The 18709-nt window shown below is 40.8% G+C and overlaps 1 protein-coding gene across 6 annotated transcripts in view; it reads right to left on the reverse strand.

Annotated features, from left to right (window-relative positions):
* STAU2 (staufen double-stranded RNA binding protein 2) overlaps positions 1 to 18709 on the reverse strand; it is a 194234-nt gene that overhangs the window by 64085 nt on the left and 111440 nt on the right. For all 6 annotated transcript variants that reach the window (XM_075213652.1, XM_075213654.1, XM_075213653.1 and 3 more), the window contains one exon: positions 14308 to 14615. In XM_075213652.1, the coding sequence (XP_075069753.1) occupies positions 14308 to 14615 (308 nt within the window). The remainder of the gene's footprint in view (positions 1 to 14307; positions 14616 to 18709) is intronic.

Here is an 18709-nt window from a genome sequence, read left to right on the forward strand (position 1 = left end):
CATAGAATATATTACGCCACTAAAGTGACTTGAAGGTCACATAATGAGGGTTCATAAGAAATAAAAATGAAAATACTAAAAAAAAAATATACTTAAATGTATAAAAAGCAGTAAAACATATGAACAATCAAATCCAAGAAAACCCCAACAAAGCTAGGGCGACCAACTAAGCATCAGCTGGAGAGCAGTCACTCTCTCCTGCTGCGGGTCTGAAAAAGTGGAGATGTTGCCTATAGTAACCTAGCAGATTCTAGCTGTCATTCTGTAGAATGTACTAAATAAATAACTAGAATCTGATTGGTTGCTATAGGCAACATCTCCACTTTTTAAAACCTGCAGCTTGATAAATTTACCAAAGGAGTTATTAGCTGTATCTGCATAATTCAACTACACTCGTGCTGAGGTATGGGGTTTTCATTCACTAGGGTTACAAAAAAAATGGTATTTATTGTGAGCGGTTTGTAATCTTACAATTTTCTCTATTTCGCTAGGGAAAGATCTTAGATTGATGTCATCAGTATTGAATTGTCATCTTTGATAAAAAAAAAAAAAAATCAATTTTTTTACATAATGAAATATAGGATTGTAGAGTAGGTCTTTCACTGGTAACATCTGAGGGGGGTATTCAATTGTTAGCATTAACGGGAAAAAACGAGCGCTCAAAAAATATTACCGTTTATACGGTAATATTGCGTGTGAAAAGCGTTAATACGGTAGTTTCCTCGCTGCTCCCTGAGCGGCGAGCTGAAATTTCGCGAGTAATTACCGTATTAACGCTTAGATTTTTTGAGCGCTCGTTTTTCCCCGTTAACGCTAACAATTGAATACCCCCCTTAATGTTTTTTATAGTTTGGAATACTGTAGCCTGTATGGAAGCTCCTGACCTGCAGGGCCCAGCTTTTATATGATCTCAGAACTCCTCTGTGACTTTTAATATACATATAGGGTCAGATTCATGTTCGGATGAACGTTCATTTGCGTAGCGTATCTTAAACGCAACTGCATGCAATTCATACCCGCACACAACCGATACTACAATTTGAGAGGCGGAGGCAAGGGGCAGACTAAACGCAAGGTTATGTGTGTTCAGATGCAGATGCGGATGACTCAAGTGCAATGTTTGTCATAAGACCGCTTGTTTTAAGCCGTATCTATTACACCAGCTACAGGGCAGTCGCAATCGCCGGATGGTAGTGATAACGGACACTGCATGATCTTTCAATTAAAATTACACGTATACATGTCAGTATCACATATCAACTGTATGCAACCAAGATAGACTATAAAAGATGCATCATATGTACAGGATGCATTGAAATCTTCTTGATTTATGTAATTCATATTAAAAAAATAAAAACAATTATTTTATACTTGAAAATAAATATTGATATTTAATATTATACTGTTGTTATTTTAAAAATGTTATTTTCATTTTATCAAATGAAAGATTTATGCGTCCTGATGTGAACATTTATGTTCACATCAGGACGCATATGCATTTAAAGCATCTTTATGTATTTAAAGTAAAAAAAAAAGATAGTTGAAATGTAATATTTATAAAAGTGAAAAAACAGTTTTATGTATTCTGATGTGACCTTTCATACTGCAGTCTGTTCGATGTGTCTACGTAGGGCAAATACTGTTTAGGCACAGCGTACTTACACCCAGATTCAAATCGAAACGTATCTTGAGATACGCTTGGATTTGAATACGGTCAGAGCTACACAAGTTGCATGCTCTTTATAAACACAACTTACCTGCATCTTGTGTTTGGACATGAATCAGACCCATAATATACAGTAATGAGTGTATTATCCCATATACAATTGAATTAATTATTTTTACCTGGTGAATGTCCTTTCCATTTCATCTTCATAGACAGTATACAGTACTTTGGGTATGTGATATTTATCTATAAAGTAATTTTTCCCCTTTTCATAATTATTATAAAATATACAGACATGCATTAAATAGTTTATTTGGTTGTAATTATTAACATAAATCATTAAGTGGCTGTCACTTTAGTTATTTAAAGTACTACTACATTAGTTTTTTTTAACACCCTTTGGGGTGTTAAAGGGTGGACACCAAAACATTCACAATCTAAGGATACTACCAGCAAAACAGTTCAAGTCACAAGCAAAAACTCTTTCAATTTACCCAATAGGAGAGAGAGTCTCTGACAAAGGACTTGAGAAAACCTAATAAACAGAAGCAGTTAGAAGCTATTTTTAATGCTGTATTTCTTTAGGTTTCTACCTTAAGATGTGGTGACAGCTCTGCTTTAAACAGAAGCCAGATGACAATAAACATCCCTACCTTACGGTAAAATGCAATTATGAGTGACTCAGTCGGGTCTGCATATGTGCTTTACAAGATGGTTTTGACAAGGTCATTTTTACAACACTGAACACAATTCATAGAAAACTAAGTTTAAGTCTATTAAAAACTTCTGTTCAACTTCCGATATTTCTACCTGGTACTTTTATGTGCACTCTATTCTTACAGAAACAGCAGAATTAGGGCATTACCTTACCATACTACAGCTCTACTCTAGCAACCACAGCTGAAGCTTAGGACAGTATTTTTCTAGTCTCAGTGGGAATCTGGCTCTTTGCTTGTCTGCTATGTTTGAGAAGGTCACCCCCTGCGGAGCTAAACTAAGGACAGCATGAAAAACACACATGTCAGAAAGCCAGCTTACTCCATCATTAGAGGAACATAAAGGCAGACATATTCAGCAATGATATATAACACAATCATCATGTCAGGGAAACATATGCTTGATTAGTACCCTTAACCATCATTAATCGGCGTGTCCAGTTCTCAGCGGTGGGCAAATCTTGCATTGTAAGAGCAACAAAGTAGTGGAAGGGAGAGAATGAGACTTGGTTAGTTATAGTGCATTAAGTCCTCAGGGATAAATCAGCCATCTGCACAGAACCACATGACAACCTCACCTCCATGTACTTCAAGTATGGGAATCTGGGAGATCCAACAGGATTACAAATAAACCATTAAATAAAGTGGGGCAAAGAAACGTACATAGATCCTGTGTATCCATTTAATTATTTTTTGTATGATGACAAAATTACAATAATCGCAAGGAAATAAATAACTGTTGAGGAAGTTTTCTTTTTGTTTTTGCTATCGACATCATTACCAAACATGTTCTCTCTCTCTCTCTCTACATACACACACACACACATATATATATATATATATATATATATATATACACACACACACATACATACATACATACATACAAACATATACACCGATCTACCACATCATTTAAATCATCTGCCCAATACTGTGTAGGTCTCCTTTGTGCTGCCAAAACAGCTCTCACCAATCAGGGTATGGACTCCACGAGACTTCTGAATGTATCTTGTAGTATCTGGCACTAAGACATTAGCAGCAGATCCTCAAATACCTGCAAGTTGCGAGCTGAAGCCTCCATGCCTCGGACTTGTTTTCCAGCACATCCCACAGATGCTCGATCGGATGGAGATCTGGGGAAGCTGGAGGCCAAGCCAACGTCATTAACTTTTTGTCATGTTCCTTAAACCATTCATGAACAATTTTTGCAGTGTTGTAGGGCGCATTATCTTGCTGAAGGAGACAACTGCCATCAGGGAATATCGTTGCCATGAAAGGGGGTACTTAGTCTGCAACAATGTTTAGGCAGGTGATATTTTTCAAAATAACATCCACATGAATGTCAGGTGGTCTCAAGGTTTCCCAGCAGAACATTGCCCACTGCCTCTGCCGGTTTTGTATTTTTCCATAGTGCATCCTGGTGCCACTTCTTCCCCAGGTAAACGATGCACACGCACCCGGCCATCCTCATCATGTAAAAGAAAACATGATTAATCAGATCAGGCCAGGTACTTCCATTGCTCTATGGTCCATTTTGGTTGCTCAAGTGCCCATTGTAGGCGTTTTAGGTGGTGGACAGAGGTCACATTGGGCACTCTGACCGGTCTGCGGCTATGCAGCAAGCTGCGATGTACTGTGTGTTCTGACAACTCTATATCATAGTCAGCATTAACTTTTCAGCAATTTGTGCTACAGTAGCTCTTCTGTCGAACTAGACCAGACAGGCCAGCCTTCATTCCCCACACACATCAATGAGCCTTGGGTGCCCTGTCACCAGTTGTCCATCCATGAACCACTTTTGGTAGGTACTAACCACTGCATACCAGGAACACCCCACAAGAACTGCTGTTTTGCAGATGCTATGACCCAGTCCTCTAGCCATCACAATTTGGCCCTTGTCAAAGTCGATTAGATCCTTACCCTTGCCCATTGCTCATTCTTCCAACACATCAACTTCAAGAACTGACTGTTCACTTGCTGCCTAATATATTGCACCCCCTTCCTAAGTGTCACTGTAATGAGATAACCAATGTTATTCACTTAATTTGTCAGTGGTTTTAATATTGTGGCTGATCAGTGTACACACACATATTATATGAATATATATATATACATACATACACACACACAAACACAGGCACATATACATGGTATCTATTACCTCGAATGTTTTTTGTTTTATGAGATTATCGGATAATGGGTCTTTGTATGACATCATTACTGAATAGCAGCAATTATTTACAGGAACTTAATAGGTAACAGGTATACAGATACCAGATTTTATATATTTAGTATTTATATATGGAGTTGCCGAGCTGCCATTTTAATATGAAATTTGTTTCCTTTCCTTTGGAAAATATATACATGCATGATAACTAAATAACTTTAATTGCTATGTAAATTAGTGATAATGGTTATTGTTACTTAAGCAGAGTACACACCACACGGTTTTCGTCCAATAATCGGCTAAATCAGCCGACATACGACCGCTTGTTCAAAAGTCGGGTCAGTGTGTGCAGTGACACGATGGTCGAAAGTCTGCCCAAATGGACGATTGTGACCTCATTTGGTTGGTCGTACCGTTTAATATTTTCGTTCCAATCTCGTTTCCGCTGTGTAGTGTGTATAAACTTCCGACCGATCCACAACAGGGAGTACGAAATTACAGTCATTGCTCACGACAACATGGCTGTAAAAAGTCGCTAAAGGGACGTCCGCTCTTCCCTTTATCGTCCTAAACAAGGCTAGTGTGTATGCAGTCCATGGACCGAGCGATCGGACCATCGGTCGCATGTAAAATCGCTCGGCATAAAAAGTTGGTGGAAAATTCTGTAGTGTGTACCCAGCTTAAGAGTCAGACTTCTGGGAGAACTGTATACACAGCATTTGGCTTAATTAACTTAAGCAGCTTGAGGTGCATTTGCCACCACTAGAAGCCTAATGTAATACACTGTCTGAATGGAGGTGCCAAAGGAGAATGTGTTTACATTGGAAATGATACAGCCTGCAATTACTGATAATGAGGTTTTAACAAGATTTTATCTCTGCAATTAACATAAACCTCCACTTACAACCTATATATATTTACAGCCTGGGTGTCTGTTCAGTCACCTTGTACTTATTTTGGAGTTGGCAAAGCCTTAAAATGCCTCTATACAAACTGGTCTCAGTATACTCTCTATAATATACCAGGCTGGTTATTGGAAGTACCATAGATTCATTATCCTTTATTTATATCTACCTAATAGGCAGTGTTTTACAGAGAATAATCATTTGCATCAATCCCAACTACATTGGAGTATGTGTGTGTGTATGTAAGGGAATTTAGACTGTAAGCTCCAATGGGGCAGGGACTGATGTGAATGAGTTTTCTGTACAGCGCTGCGGAACCAGTGGCGCTATATACATAAATGGTGATGATGATGATGATGATTGGAGCTTAGTGTCTAATTGGTCTATTTATCAAATAGGGAAAAAAAACTGCTTCACCGGATTTAGGCTTCTCCCTATTTAAGAAGCCCACCTTCAAGATGATAACTTTCACTCTCATGGTCCGGCACAGTCCTCCTATTATTACCTCAGGATAACAATAAAGCATTTTTTATTTTTACTTCATTTATTTTTTTAAATTATCATTTTTGTTTTTCTTGAACCTGAAACTGTAATCCCAGGCACGCACTTCTACTTCCAGAGCGCCTGCACCAGCTGTGTCATGTAAGCGCAGAGGGAGATTACACAGGCCTGGCGGGTGGGTAAGAGTCCTCTCATAGCTGCAGGCTAGTTAGTACGGATAAAAAAATACTATAGAATGTAGCCATTTAAGCTTCAACATGTTTAAACTTTTTTGCCTTTTTCCAATTCACCAAAAATGTAAAGTTTGGCAACTGATCACAAATTTTTGAACTTTAATGCTGTTTTGACAAACCAATTACAGCATCTCTATTCATAATGAGGCCACACATCAGTGCAAAGGTGGAAAGAAGTCCTGTAATCGGGAATGTGAGGATGTGATGAGTGTGGAAGAGAGACGCAGATCTTGTGCGGAGCGGAGGTGTTGAGTTGGGAGATATTTTGAGACAAGTGAGGAGATGTATGTCGGTGCAATTTTGTTAGTAGAAGAAGTTTATATTGGATTCGTTGAAAAAGAGGCAACCAATGTAGAAACGGACTGAGTGGTTCAGCAGAGGAAGAATGGCTTGCAAGGAAAATCAATCTAGCCGTTGCATGCAAAATAGATTGTAGGGGTTCAAGTCTGATTTTGGGAAGACCAGTAAGGAGAAAATTGCAACAGTCGATGCGGGAGATGTGTATGAATTAAGGTTTATGCGGTGTCTTGTGTGAGATATGTGTGAATTCTGGAAATGTTCTTTAGATGTATGTAACATGATTTAGATATAGAGTCGATGTGCATACAGTCTAATGCTGGTCACATGCTCCAGGATTGCAGCATGACTGGCTGAAAACTGCCACAATGATCATCCATTGACACCACTAACAGACCATCGTCTGTAATACGCCCACTGGGTGCGAATAGGCATTAATCCTCTCAATAGGCAGAAGAACCAGCTCGTACAGAGTTAGGCAACCTGTGGCAATTGCCAGCCCAACATCTGTTGTAACCTGTGACAGTTAGGTTACAGCAATAGAAAGTTTATATGGATTTTTATTTTACGGTGTTGCTTCTACATCACACACATAATGCATTAATATCCCAGATCAAAACATGTAATTTATCTGAAGGACAGAGTGCTACAACATCCAACGCAACAAGCAGGAAACAATCACAAGTGATGTTGCCATATGCTGAACACTTCTGATCTGTATAGCTGGCTGTGGGATGGAGATAGGCGGTAAATGAAGAATCTACCTACCTTGATCTAAGAGCTTGTAAAATATAAACAGTTGGTGATATTACGTATGGGAAAAGCAATATTGGCAAAAGGTGAATAACTGCCGAGTTCCTGGATGTGTCTCTCGAATACTTAATGCTGTGGCTGCACGTCAAGTTACAGAAAACAAGTTATACGCTCATTTGTGTGCATTATAGAGTACATATAAGGCAAGGTATGTAGTGCATTCTGTCAAAAACAAAACAAAAATAGCTCTGAAATTAACACAAAAAACACTAGTTTTGTTCTACAGTAGTGTTGTTGGCTAATTCAACTGTATTTTCATATGCAACACACCACACTCCCTGGACTGCTGCTCATCCAGAACACATGCTCCATGAGGCGGAGATGTATTGAAGACAAAACTTACTAAGTACTATATAAAGTGGAATTAAAGTAGATGAGCTCAATTTTCAAAACTGTTCTCATTGCCTCATTCCATATTTGGCCATGAAATTTGGCACATTTCATTGCGGAACTTGGCCTTAAGTGTTCCCACCACACAGCAGAATGAATTAACTGTCGTCGCTCCAGTTCTATTCCCAGGTCATGAATTCCGCGATTGGTGGATTTACAAATACAGTGCAAAACGCCATTACTGTGCGACATGAGTGTAGGTCAAGGGCTGTATGACCACAATTTTTTGTGCAAAATGTGATTTGGTCTGTGCAAAATCTCACTAATCTCTAGAATAATGTACCCCTTACTGGATAAGATAAATAACAGAGCAGTTCAGTGAGCATATAAAGAACAAAACCGGACAGACATCTTTTATAAATATCAAAAAACTCCCACATTTTAATATTATTTTTATTTTACAGTAAGATGTATAGCACTCCATATAATATACAAGTTTTAATTTGAAACAAAACAAGTGGCTTGTAAGAGGTGATCCTCATATGGTATATGGAACATTTTCATAATAAGTGACATCACTGCTCAGTAAATATAAGTGATGAATCGGCAGTAACCAAACAGAAGGACATGTATTGATATAGTTAGTACAATGTAATATTATATATATATATATATATATATATATATATATATAACATTCTTTCAAACACGACTTTCTCACATGCAGACAACAAACAAAGCAAATGTGTGTGCTTTTTTTCTTTCTTTTCTTTTTATACTCTAAAACACAGAGCGCTTTCTACAGTGGAGTCGTGTAATTAAAACTACCTCTGTACTGAGCTATTTCCCACAGAGATTTAGTTCACAGGCTCAGCCTATGATAGAACCTATTACAATCCTATTTGGCTTCTCAGCACACTACTTTCTGTGGTAATACATGCACGCTTCTGTGAAGATGTGCTACTCCAGTATTACACAAAAAGAGACTACTTTATTGCCTGTCAGTACCTCTATTATCATTATTTTATACATTTTTATAAACAGTTTTCTTTTCTAATGTCTTTAATCATTACAGCTTGGAGAATGACGCTTTTGTGAACAAATGATCTCTTTGTCCACATACATTAAATTAAATACCATAGTGCTCAATATTTAGCAGAATTACAATATGACTAAAATACCAAATGAAAGTAATGTTTCTCTAGATGCAGTATTTCTACACATCTAGTCATAATCTGTACACTTGTGTCCATCAGTACATCACACTGCCACAGTGCTGAAATGACATTACGGAAATGAGATAAATGACGGAGAGGGCACAATTAAGAGGGGCGTACCTTGCTGTCCGGAGGTACACACAGGCATTTTCACTCGGCTAAAGGACTTCAGTTTCGCAGCGCTTCTGAGATGGCAGAGACCATGGGGGTAACTTCATCAAGCTGCAGGTTTGAAAAAGTGTATATGTTGCATATAGCAACCAATCAGATTCTAGCTTTTAGTACATTCTACAAAATGACAGCTAGAATCTGATTCGTTGCTATAGGCATCATCTCCACTTTTTCAAACCCGCAGCTTGATAAATTTACCCCCAGATCTCATCCTATTTATTTAATGGGGCAAGTCTTGCGCCGTCTAGTTAAACTTTAGCGGAGAAGCACATTTCTAGACACGTTGCACAATGCAAAGAAAAGCCTTACACCTAAAAGTCCCCTGTGTACTAAATGTCCCTTACTCGCATTATTATAGCCACTAATGAGGCTAAACCTGTTGGTATATTAGTAGAAAAACTGTGAAAAGAGCAGTTTTAAAGAGGTAGGAGGTTTTACATGACGTTTACACTTCTGATTTTGCCTCTTCCCTGCACAAGTAGATGCACTTCTACTTTGTGGAGGAATGTCGCGAAACGGAGAGTGGGCATGCACCTTGAGCACCCAAGCATCTGGGCACGTGGGTGTAAAACAGAGTTTTGTGTTGTGCTTCAAAATGACCTGCAGCGTCATCAACGGTTCTGAAAGACTGCATTGTCATAAGTACTGGATTGATGCATACAATAGCTGCCTGTACTAAGTGTAAGATTGACTAACAAGACTCATTGGTCCTTATAGAATTGGTAAACAGTATTTTAAGGTTCAATCCATATAATGCACTGCTGCCTCGACTGCACATAGGAAATGGGTCAACTCAAAGAGCAAGAGCATATTCAAGAGAAGATTTGCAAGAAAACAATATACATAACAAAACCTAAAAACCACTACAAAGTTAAAATACATTTACTTTTACACAATGCTGTAAAAATGTATTTCTATAGCAGTTGTCCCTTAGTGTCCATTTCCTGAGCGAACAGTGTAAACGGATGGTTTCCACTTCATTAAACACTAATCACAAACTACAGCTAGAAGGATGTGGACTGTACACAACTGTCTGAGGCGTATATAAATTGGCCAGTTGTATATCTAAAAAAGCTTCACATGGGGTTTGTTTTCAAAACAAATTATCCCGGGGAAACTTCCTGAGAGGGACACAGACTGACCCAACATATGGGGATTCTGGAATTAAAATCTTAATGTAAATAAACAAACATCTGCTAATAAACATGGAATTAACATCACTCTAATTATCACGCCTAGGACTTAGTTATGCATTGCCATGATAGCATGCTTGTTCAGGAAGCCTCAGGGTGTGAGTGCTAGCCTGGATTATCATTTAAGTGGGCATGTAGGTGATGGATCTTATTATAAAAGCTCTCTGGCTCTCAGCATGACATTGAAACTAGATCCAAACAGGACACTGCTGTCTAATATCCGGACATGTGAGGAGAGATCTATATGCACAAAGCTTCCGTCACGAGAAGAGACTTGTGTGCGATCTGTGCGCTTCTTAGAAGCGCCAATAAATAATGCACGTTAGCCAAACTAAACAGTCAACCATTGTTGACTGTTAGGATGTAAGCTCATATGAGCAGGGCCCCCTCCCTTCCTGTCTCCATACCTGTTCTTCCACTCCGTCTTTACTGCATATGACTAGCCGGAGTTTCTGAAGTATTAGTACTTTTTGTTCATTGATCTGTATGGTTTCACCCTGTATAGTCTACTGTTAGTACTGTGTGCGGCGCTGCGGATACCTTGTGGCGCCTAACAAATAAATGATAATAATACTAACAATTGTTGTGGGTTTCCTCCGGGTGCTCCGATTTCCTCCCACACTCCAAAAACATACTGGTAGGTTAATTGGCTGCTATCAAAAATTGACCCTAGTCTCTCCCTGTCTGTGTGTGAGTGTGTGTCTATATTAGGGAATTTAGACTGTAAGCTCCAATGGGGCAGGGACTGATGTGAATGAGTTCTCTGTACAGCGCTGCGGAATTGGTGGCGCTATATAAATAAATGATGATGATGATGATGTGCTAGGAGTCTTGTTCTGCAGTACAGGTTTAGTGCTCCCTATAACTAAAGTAAGTACAGACACAGTGTCAGGAATCACGTACACCCTGCATTAAATCAAAACATAATTTCTCTCTTCATTAGTTGAAGCAGCAGAGAGGTACTGCGAGATAGACATAACCTGCAGGTAATCAAAATGTATCAGTTTCCCACAGGAATTAAGAGAAAGGCATATTGGGTGCCTGGCCAAGCAATGATCCTGTTAAAGAGAGACAGCAATTGGCTGGTGTCCAGCTTTAGATGAGGGGAGGAAAAAGTTTCATGGTCATTCAGAGATGAAAACCAAACTGCACAGATAAATCTGCTGAAGTGTAATGTCGGACAGATCTCATAGTGAAACAGGACATTCACTTCCAGAAATATTAACTATTGCACATACCCAGAAAAATGTCCAATATTAAAAAGAGCATTTTTCAGATTAGTATAATGGTTCCAGGATTTTAATGGTGTAATACTAGATGATCTGTCAAATAGTTCAGATTTACCAACAAAAGTCAAAACCTGTGACAAACACCTTATGGAATAGGCGGCCTATGGGACTACAGCTCTCTTTCTTCTATTGGAAATTGTAATTCAGATTACCAGAAACCATTTACATTTTTAGAGCTGCACACTGATTGGGTAATTGAACAATTCACTTTTTATAAATTACCTGTTATAATTGGAATCTAGTGGAACCTGTAAAGTTGTAAAAAACATTTTGTTAGTGTTACAAGTTTTAAAATATCACATGTACAAAATCTGCCTTTTTGGTGACTACTGTGCAACCAAGTGGTATGATGCAGCTCTTCAATTTGTATGCAATGTAATCTCACATTATGGGAGCACCATCGCCACCTTACACTAAGGGAGCACCCTCGCCACCTTACATTATGGTAGCACCATCGCCACCTTACATTATGGGAGCACCATCGCCACAATACACTAAGGGAGCGCCCTCGCCACCTTACACTAAGGACGCGCCATCGCCACCTTACACTATGGACGCGCCCTCGCCACCTTACATTATGGGAGCGCCATCGCCACCTTACATTATGGGAGCGCCATCGCCACCTTACATTATGGGAGCGCCCTCGCCACCTTACATTATGGGAGCGCCCTCGCCACCTTACATTATGGGAGCGCCCTCGCCACCTTACATTATGGGAGCGCCCTCGCCACCTTACACTAAGGGAGCGCCATCGCCAGCTTACATCATGGACGCGCCCTCGCCACCTTACATCATGGACGCGCCCTCGCCACCTTACATCATGGACGCGCCCTCGCCACCTTACATCATGGACGCGCCCTCGCCACCTTACATCATGGGAGCGCCCTCGCCACCTTACATCATGGGAGCGCCCTCGCCACCTGACATCATGGGAGCGCCCTCGCCACCTGACATCATGGGAGCGCCCTCGCCACCTGACATCATGGGAGCGCCCTCTCCACCTGACATCATGGGAGCGCCCTCTCCACCTGACATCATGGGAGCGCCCTCGCCACCTGACATCATGGGAGCGCCATCGCCACCTGACATCATGGGAGCGCCATCGCCACCTGACATCATGGGAGCGCCATCGCCACCTGACATCATGGGAGCGCCATCGCCACCTGACATCATGGGAGCGCCATCGCCACCTGACATCATGGGAGCGCCATCGCCACCTGACATCATGGGAGCGCCATCGCCACCTGACATCATGGGAGCGCCATCGCCACCTGACATCATGGGAGCGCCATCGCCACCTGACATCATGGGAGCGCCATCGCCACCTTACATCATGGGAGCGCCATCGCCACCTTACATCATGGGAGCGCCATCGCCACCTGACATCATGGGAGCGCCATCGCCACCTGACATTATGGGAGCGCCATCGCCACCTTACATCATGGGAGCGCCATCGCCACCTTACATCATGGGAGCGCCATCGCCACCTTACATCATGGGAGCGCCATCGCCACCTTACATCATGGGAGCGCCATCGCCACCTTACATCATGGGAGCGCCATCGCCACCTTACATCATGGGAGCGCCATCGCCACCTTACATCATGGGAGCGCCATCGCCACCTTACATCATGGGAGCGCCATCGCCACCTTACATCATGGGAGCGCCATCGCCACCTTACATCATGGGAGCGCCATCGCCACCTTACATTATGGGAGCGCCCTCGCCACCTTACATTATGGGAGCGCCCTCGCCACCTTACATTATGGGAGCGCATCGCCACCTTACATCATGGGAGCGCCATCGCCACCTTACATCATGGGAGCGCCATCGCCACCTTACATCATGGGAGCGCCATCGCCACCTTACATCATGGGAGCGCCATCGCCACCTTACATCATGGGAGCGCCATCGCCACCTTACATTATGGGAGCGCCCTCGCCACCTTACATTATGGGAGCGCCCTCGCCACCTTACATTATGGGAGCGCCCTCGCCACCTTACATTATGGGAGCGCCCTCGCCACCTTACATTATGGGAGCGCCCTCGCCACCTTACATTATGGGAGCGCCCTCGCCACCTTACATTATGGGAGCGCCATCGCCACCTTACATTATGGGAGCGCCATCGCCACCTTACATTATGGGAGCGCCATCGCCACCTTACTTTATGGGAGCGCCCTCGCCACCTTACTTTATGAATGCACCATCGCCACCTTACATTATGTGAGCACCATCACCCCCTTACATTATGTGAGCACCATCACCACCTTACATTATGGGTGCACATAACCACTTTCCATCACAAATTCAATTTGTTCTTCAAATATTTAAAATGGCTCTAAAGCTCTTCTCTGTCGACAACCAAAGCATTATCTACAGGAGCCATCACCACATATACACCATAGTGATGGAGGCAATTTCTACCTACTTGGAAAGGAAGTGACTTTAAGCACCTCGGATCCTCATGGTTACGTCATAAACATGTGATAAACACCCAAAACAGAAAACATTGGTCATCCTATGTTCCAGCATTCCAGTCCAGGTAAATAACATGTAATCAACCTGAAGAAAACTTGTTTAACAGCATTCTTTGAAAGATGCATCATGGATGAAGATGCTTGAAGATTAGAAAAGTCACTATATTAGTTACACAGAATTAAACAATGGTCCAATTAAAAAACATTTAAACAGAAACTTCTTCACTTAACTATATTAACATTGAGTAGTTGGCTTCTATATCACACACATTAATTGCTAACGGCATGATGCAGATGCATAATCTCAGAAATATAGGTTTTGCTCACCTGCAAGCCTTGAATGCCTGCCAGATACTCAAGCTGTTTGGAAGGATGTACCGTGGAGCTGGAACATGTCAAATTGTTCCCTGCAAATCCAATAGCCTCTGCTGTAGGTGAGCTGCCATTGGTCAGGAGCTCTCTGGCAATTGCAGCTGTGCAACTTTGGGCTATTGGTGTGCTAAAATATGAACTGGATGTCTGGCTCAACTCTTTGGATGACAGGTAGCTGACAGCAGGAGCAGGGACAGTTTTGCTGCGGCTGGCTTCCATTTCTTGATAGACATCTGGAGAAAGATGAAGTATTCCTTTTGGGGCTGTGGAGATAGTAAAGTCATTTAAACAATTATTATTAACTTTTAAACACCATCTCTATTTCAATGTGGGATAAATCTGTGCACACCTTATCAGGAACCACTATGCAAGCAATCAAAAAAGCTTCCAACAAACATCTTGGTACCAATGAATCTCATCTAATACAGACGTCATAAACCTAGGCCCTAACCCCATGGCTTTCACTGAAGGGTAGCCAGGAGAAAGCCCCCTCTCTGACCAAAAACAAAAATCCAAAACATTAAAACGAAACAACTTGCAAATTGGGGTTGTTTAGTCTTGATGGACAACGCCATGTCTGGTGAAAAACAAAAAATAAAAGCACACCAGAATAGCATCAGACCAACCGTTAAGCATGGCTGTGAAGTGTTGATAATCCAGAGCTGTTTTGCAGTGAACTCCTCTTTATACAGAAAATGTGAGGCCATGACAAAATTCACCTTACTAGGAGTGCATGTGTGTGGTACACACATTACAGATTGTAAACTCCAATGGCAAAGGGACTGATGTGAATGACTACATATTCTCTGTAAAGGTATGTATAATGTGTAGGCCAGTGGTTACCAAACTGTGTGCCTGGTTCCCTGAGGTGCCGTGGTAATCTCACAGGTGTGCCGCAGCCAGGGTCAGTGGTAAGCTGGGTAAGACGGGTGACTTCTTGGTAATTATTTTGGCTTGGGGATGCCTTAAAAAAAATTATGGAGACCCTAAGAATGCCTCGAACTGAGAAAGTTTGGGATCCACTGGTGTAGGCACTATATAAATAAATCCGACAACAGACATTATAGCAAAACTGGGATGATGTATCGGTACAATGCTCCTAAGCACTCTAGCAAATCTGAAAATTAAAGAATCAAGGTTTTGAATGGTCAAAGTCCAGACCTCAACGCCATCAAGATTCAGTGGCGGAATCCTAGGAGAGCAGTGCGCAAATGTCCTCAAACATCAAAGAAATGAAGCAGAGTTGTAAGAAGGAATCATCATCATCAATGGAGGAATCGATAAAAACTACTTTTTCACTCATGATTTCATCTTGGTGGCTTATTTTTTTTTGACTACATGATAAAAAGGCTGGTACTTGATGAGAATTAAATGCGTTAATTATGTCCTTAAATGTAAAAACAGGGTTGGTGTACTTTTTATTTGGCTGTAACTAACTAGATGCCTCCTAAATATGTGGAAAGCTTTGTTAATCAAATGTAAACATACCTTCTATGAAGATGGTAGCAAATGTAATTGTCTGCTTGCTAACACTTTGAGATAACAAGCTTTTTCATATAAAATTTGATCATACATTCTCAAAGCAATATACATTATACTTTAGAGAAAGTTTCTGAGCTCTGTCAATAGTTTTATACCTTCTTAGGCTGGGTACACACTAGAAGTTTTTCAGACAATTATTTGGCCAAACACCCGATAAACGACTGTTTGGACCGATATCGCATCAGTGTGTATATTTGCACGATGAACGACAGTCGTTCCAAAGCACCAGATCGTCATTTAATTTGATTGTTCAACAGAACTATAAATCTCGTTCAGTTATAGAATGAAGTCCTTCCAATCCTGCAGTGTGTATGTACTCACGATCAGGATCTCCATAGAGTTTGCAGAGTTGTGACATGTAAAGTGTGTACGCATGAATCAGCATGCTGATCGGGACTTTTTTTTTTTTTTTTCAGTCATAACCACAATCGTTGTAGACAACACATTGGTCGAAAATTTCTGCAGTATGTACCCAGCCTTATACAATCTCAAATCTTCTGATCCTTTATCGCCCTTCTCCAAAAGAATACAAGTTTATTCTTATATGCGGGCACTAGAAGAATCAAATTTTGGACGATATCGTCATTATAAGCTAGGACAGAGTGTCCGGATCTCTTACAGCAACTCTGGGGCTTGATAGTGTGGTCAAAAGACAGCATTTACTAACATGCCCAATCACAGCATAAGGCCTGCAGATTGTTTGCGCCAATGTTACTAAAAGCTAATTCATTGACCAGTATTGCTTTTCAGCCAAGGGAAGAAACAGGAGAACTGAAACACATGAGAATAAGAGGGGACACAAACTACACGCAGACAGCACCCTGGGTTGCAATCTTCTTACATAACATTGACTGAAGCACCTTATAATATTCACCTGCCTTTATGACCATATTTATAAGCATAACACATATACAGAACAAGCATTCTGCAGTTTAGTGATGTAATTGTTCTGTAAACTGTAATGGAAGCATGCTGTTCTGTGATTCATGTCATTTCCTATGGAGTTGTGCCAGTGCTGAGCAGGGAAACCAAGGATGATAGATCTGAATGAAAGTTCTCCATCTGAACAACTGTGATTGATTGTACACACTGCAAAGTGTTTTAGAAAACCAGTACCAGGCAGCAGATGTGTGTCTGTTTGATGTATTAATAACGAAAAACAAACTCTAGGCATTGGCCTCCAAGCACTTTCTGTGGTTCTGTGTGATCTGCCCAAGCATCAGAATGATGTCTAGGACGTGGACTTGGACATGATTCAGATAGATTAAACAAATAAAATGCATATCCTGTGGACTGCATTGTTATGTAACATCACAAGTGTACTAAATGTGTAATTAAAAGCATGCTTTGTTTACAAAAGTGAAATTCCATTTTCATTAGTTGTTTTAAGTCATTCTTTACTTTGTTGCCTGCTACAAAAAAAATTCCCACATAAAGTGCTATTATATTCTTTTTTGTGCTCAGTTCCATTCTGAATAGAAGCATATGGAACCACAACACAGTCTATTGCAATAAGACACCTTCCAATACCCCACCAGCTGAAACTTGCCAGCTCTCCACTTCAACTGGGTTGGGTAGCCAAGTACCCCACACACAGAGCTGCTAATCTGCATGAAACGATGATCTGAGCCATAAAAACACACATGAAGCAGGGTAAAGTTGTCAATAGGAACTATGTTAGATATTGCTACAGTAATGGAATGGGCAGCACGGTGGCTAGCACTTCTGCCTCACAGCACTCATGAGTTCAATTACTAACCATGGCCTTATTAGTTGTACAAGATAAATAGATAATGATGATGATGATGATGATGATGATGATCTACCACATATTTCAACGCATCATCTGTTTCACATGTTTTAACATACAGACGGCTGCAACTAAAACATGGATAATGTTTCCTACAGAACACAGCATGCTGTAATCTGCAACCTATCAGGTGCAGTACTGCAGATAGATAACGCATAAAATGCACACACTAATGAAAAAAATGTAACCATCATTTTAGTGTTTGTGTTGACAAACACACAGCAAAGCTGCAGATTAAACTGTCTTCTGCTGGAAACAATTCTGGTCATAGTCGCCAACTAAACTAACAGGCCCTAGTGACATTGAACGTTATGTCAGCGAGGAAGTGGATGCAGCAATATCGGCTCAAGACAGCAACGAGGTATGCCCCAATAATCCAGACCGATTACCTGCATATTGTTTAGTGTCAGGGCAAACAAAGGCCAAATAACGGACATAATAAAATAGTTTATAAAGTGTGCAGCCGTCTTCCCACCCTCTTATGTTTTAGTCAGTCGCAGTCTCTGAAATTATATAAATGTGTGTAGTTCAAAATTAATTGTATTAATAAATAATCAGTACTAACGATGCACGTCTGGAACCTTCACAGAAAAGACTATTCTGGTGCATGTGTGTTTTGCCACAGGAGACCGAATGGATCTCTAACTCTGCTGCCAAGTCTCATCGCCTCTGTCAATACCACAAACATACTTCAGAGTGGAGCTGAACCATTTTATTATCATTAAAATGAGTGTATAACCTATCGATACACTAGGAACCAGGCACTTCCAACAAGAATGCAGCACAGCAAAACCTTGGTTAATAATCTGTAAGTCGTTCGATATTTGGCATTGACACCTATATTTTCACTGCTTGGCTTAAATATGGACAATCACCTCAGACCCTTTATGATATGACCAGAGGCAAATAATCAAATTCCAAATGTGCTACCATTTTATTACACAAAGAGCTGTGAGTTTGCTATGACTAATAAACCACTGGCTAGGATTGTTGTCTTCATCTGTG

This window comes from Mixophyes fleayi, chromosome 5, assembly GCF_038048845.1.
Source record: "Mixophyes fleayi isolate aMixFle1 chromosome 5, aMixFle1.hap1, whole genome shotgun sequence".
NCBI lineage: Eukaryota > Metazoa > Chordata > Amphibia > Anura > Limnodynastidae > Mixophyes > Mixophyes fleayi.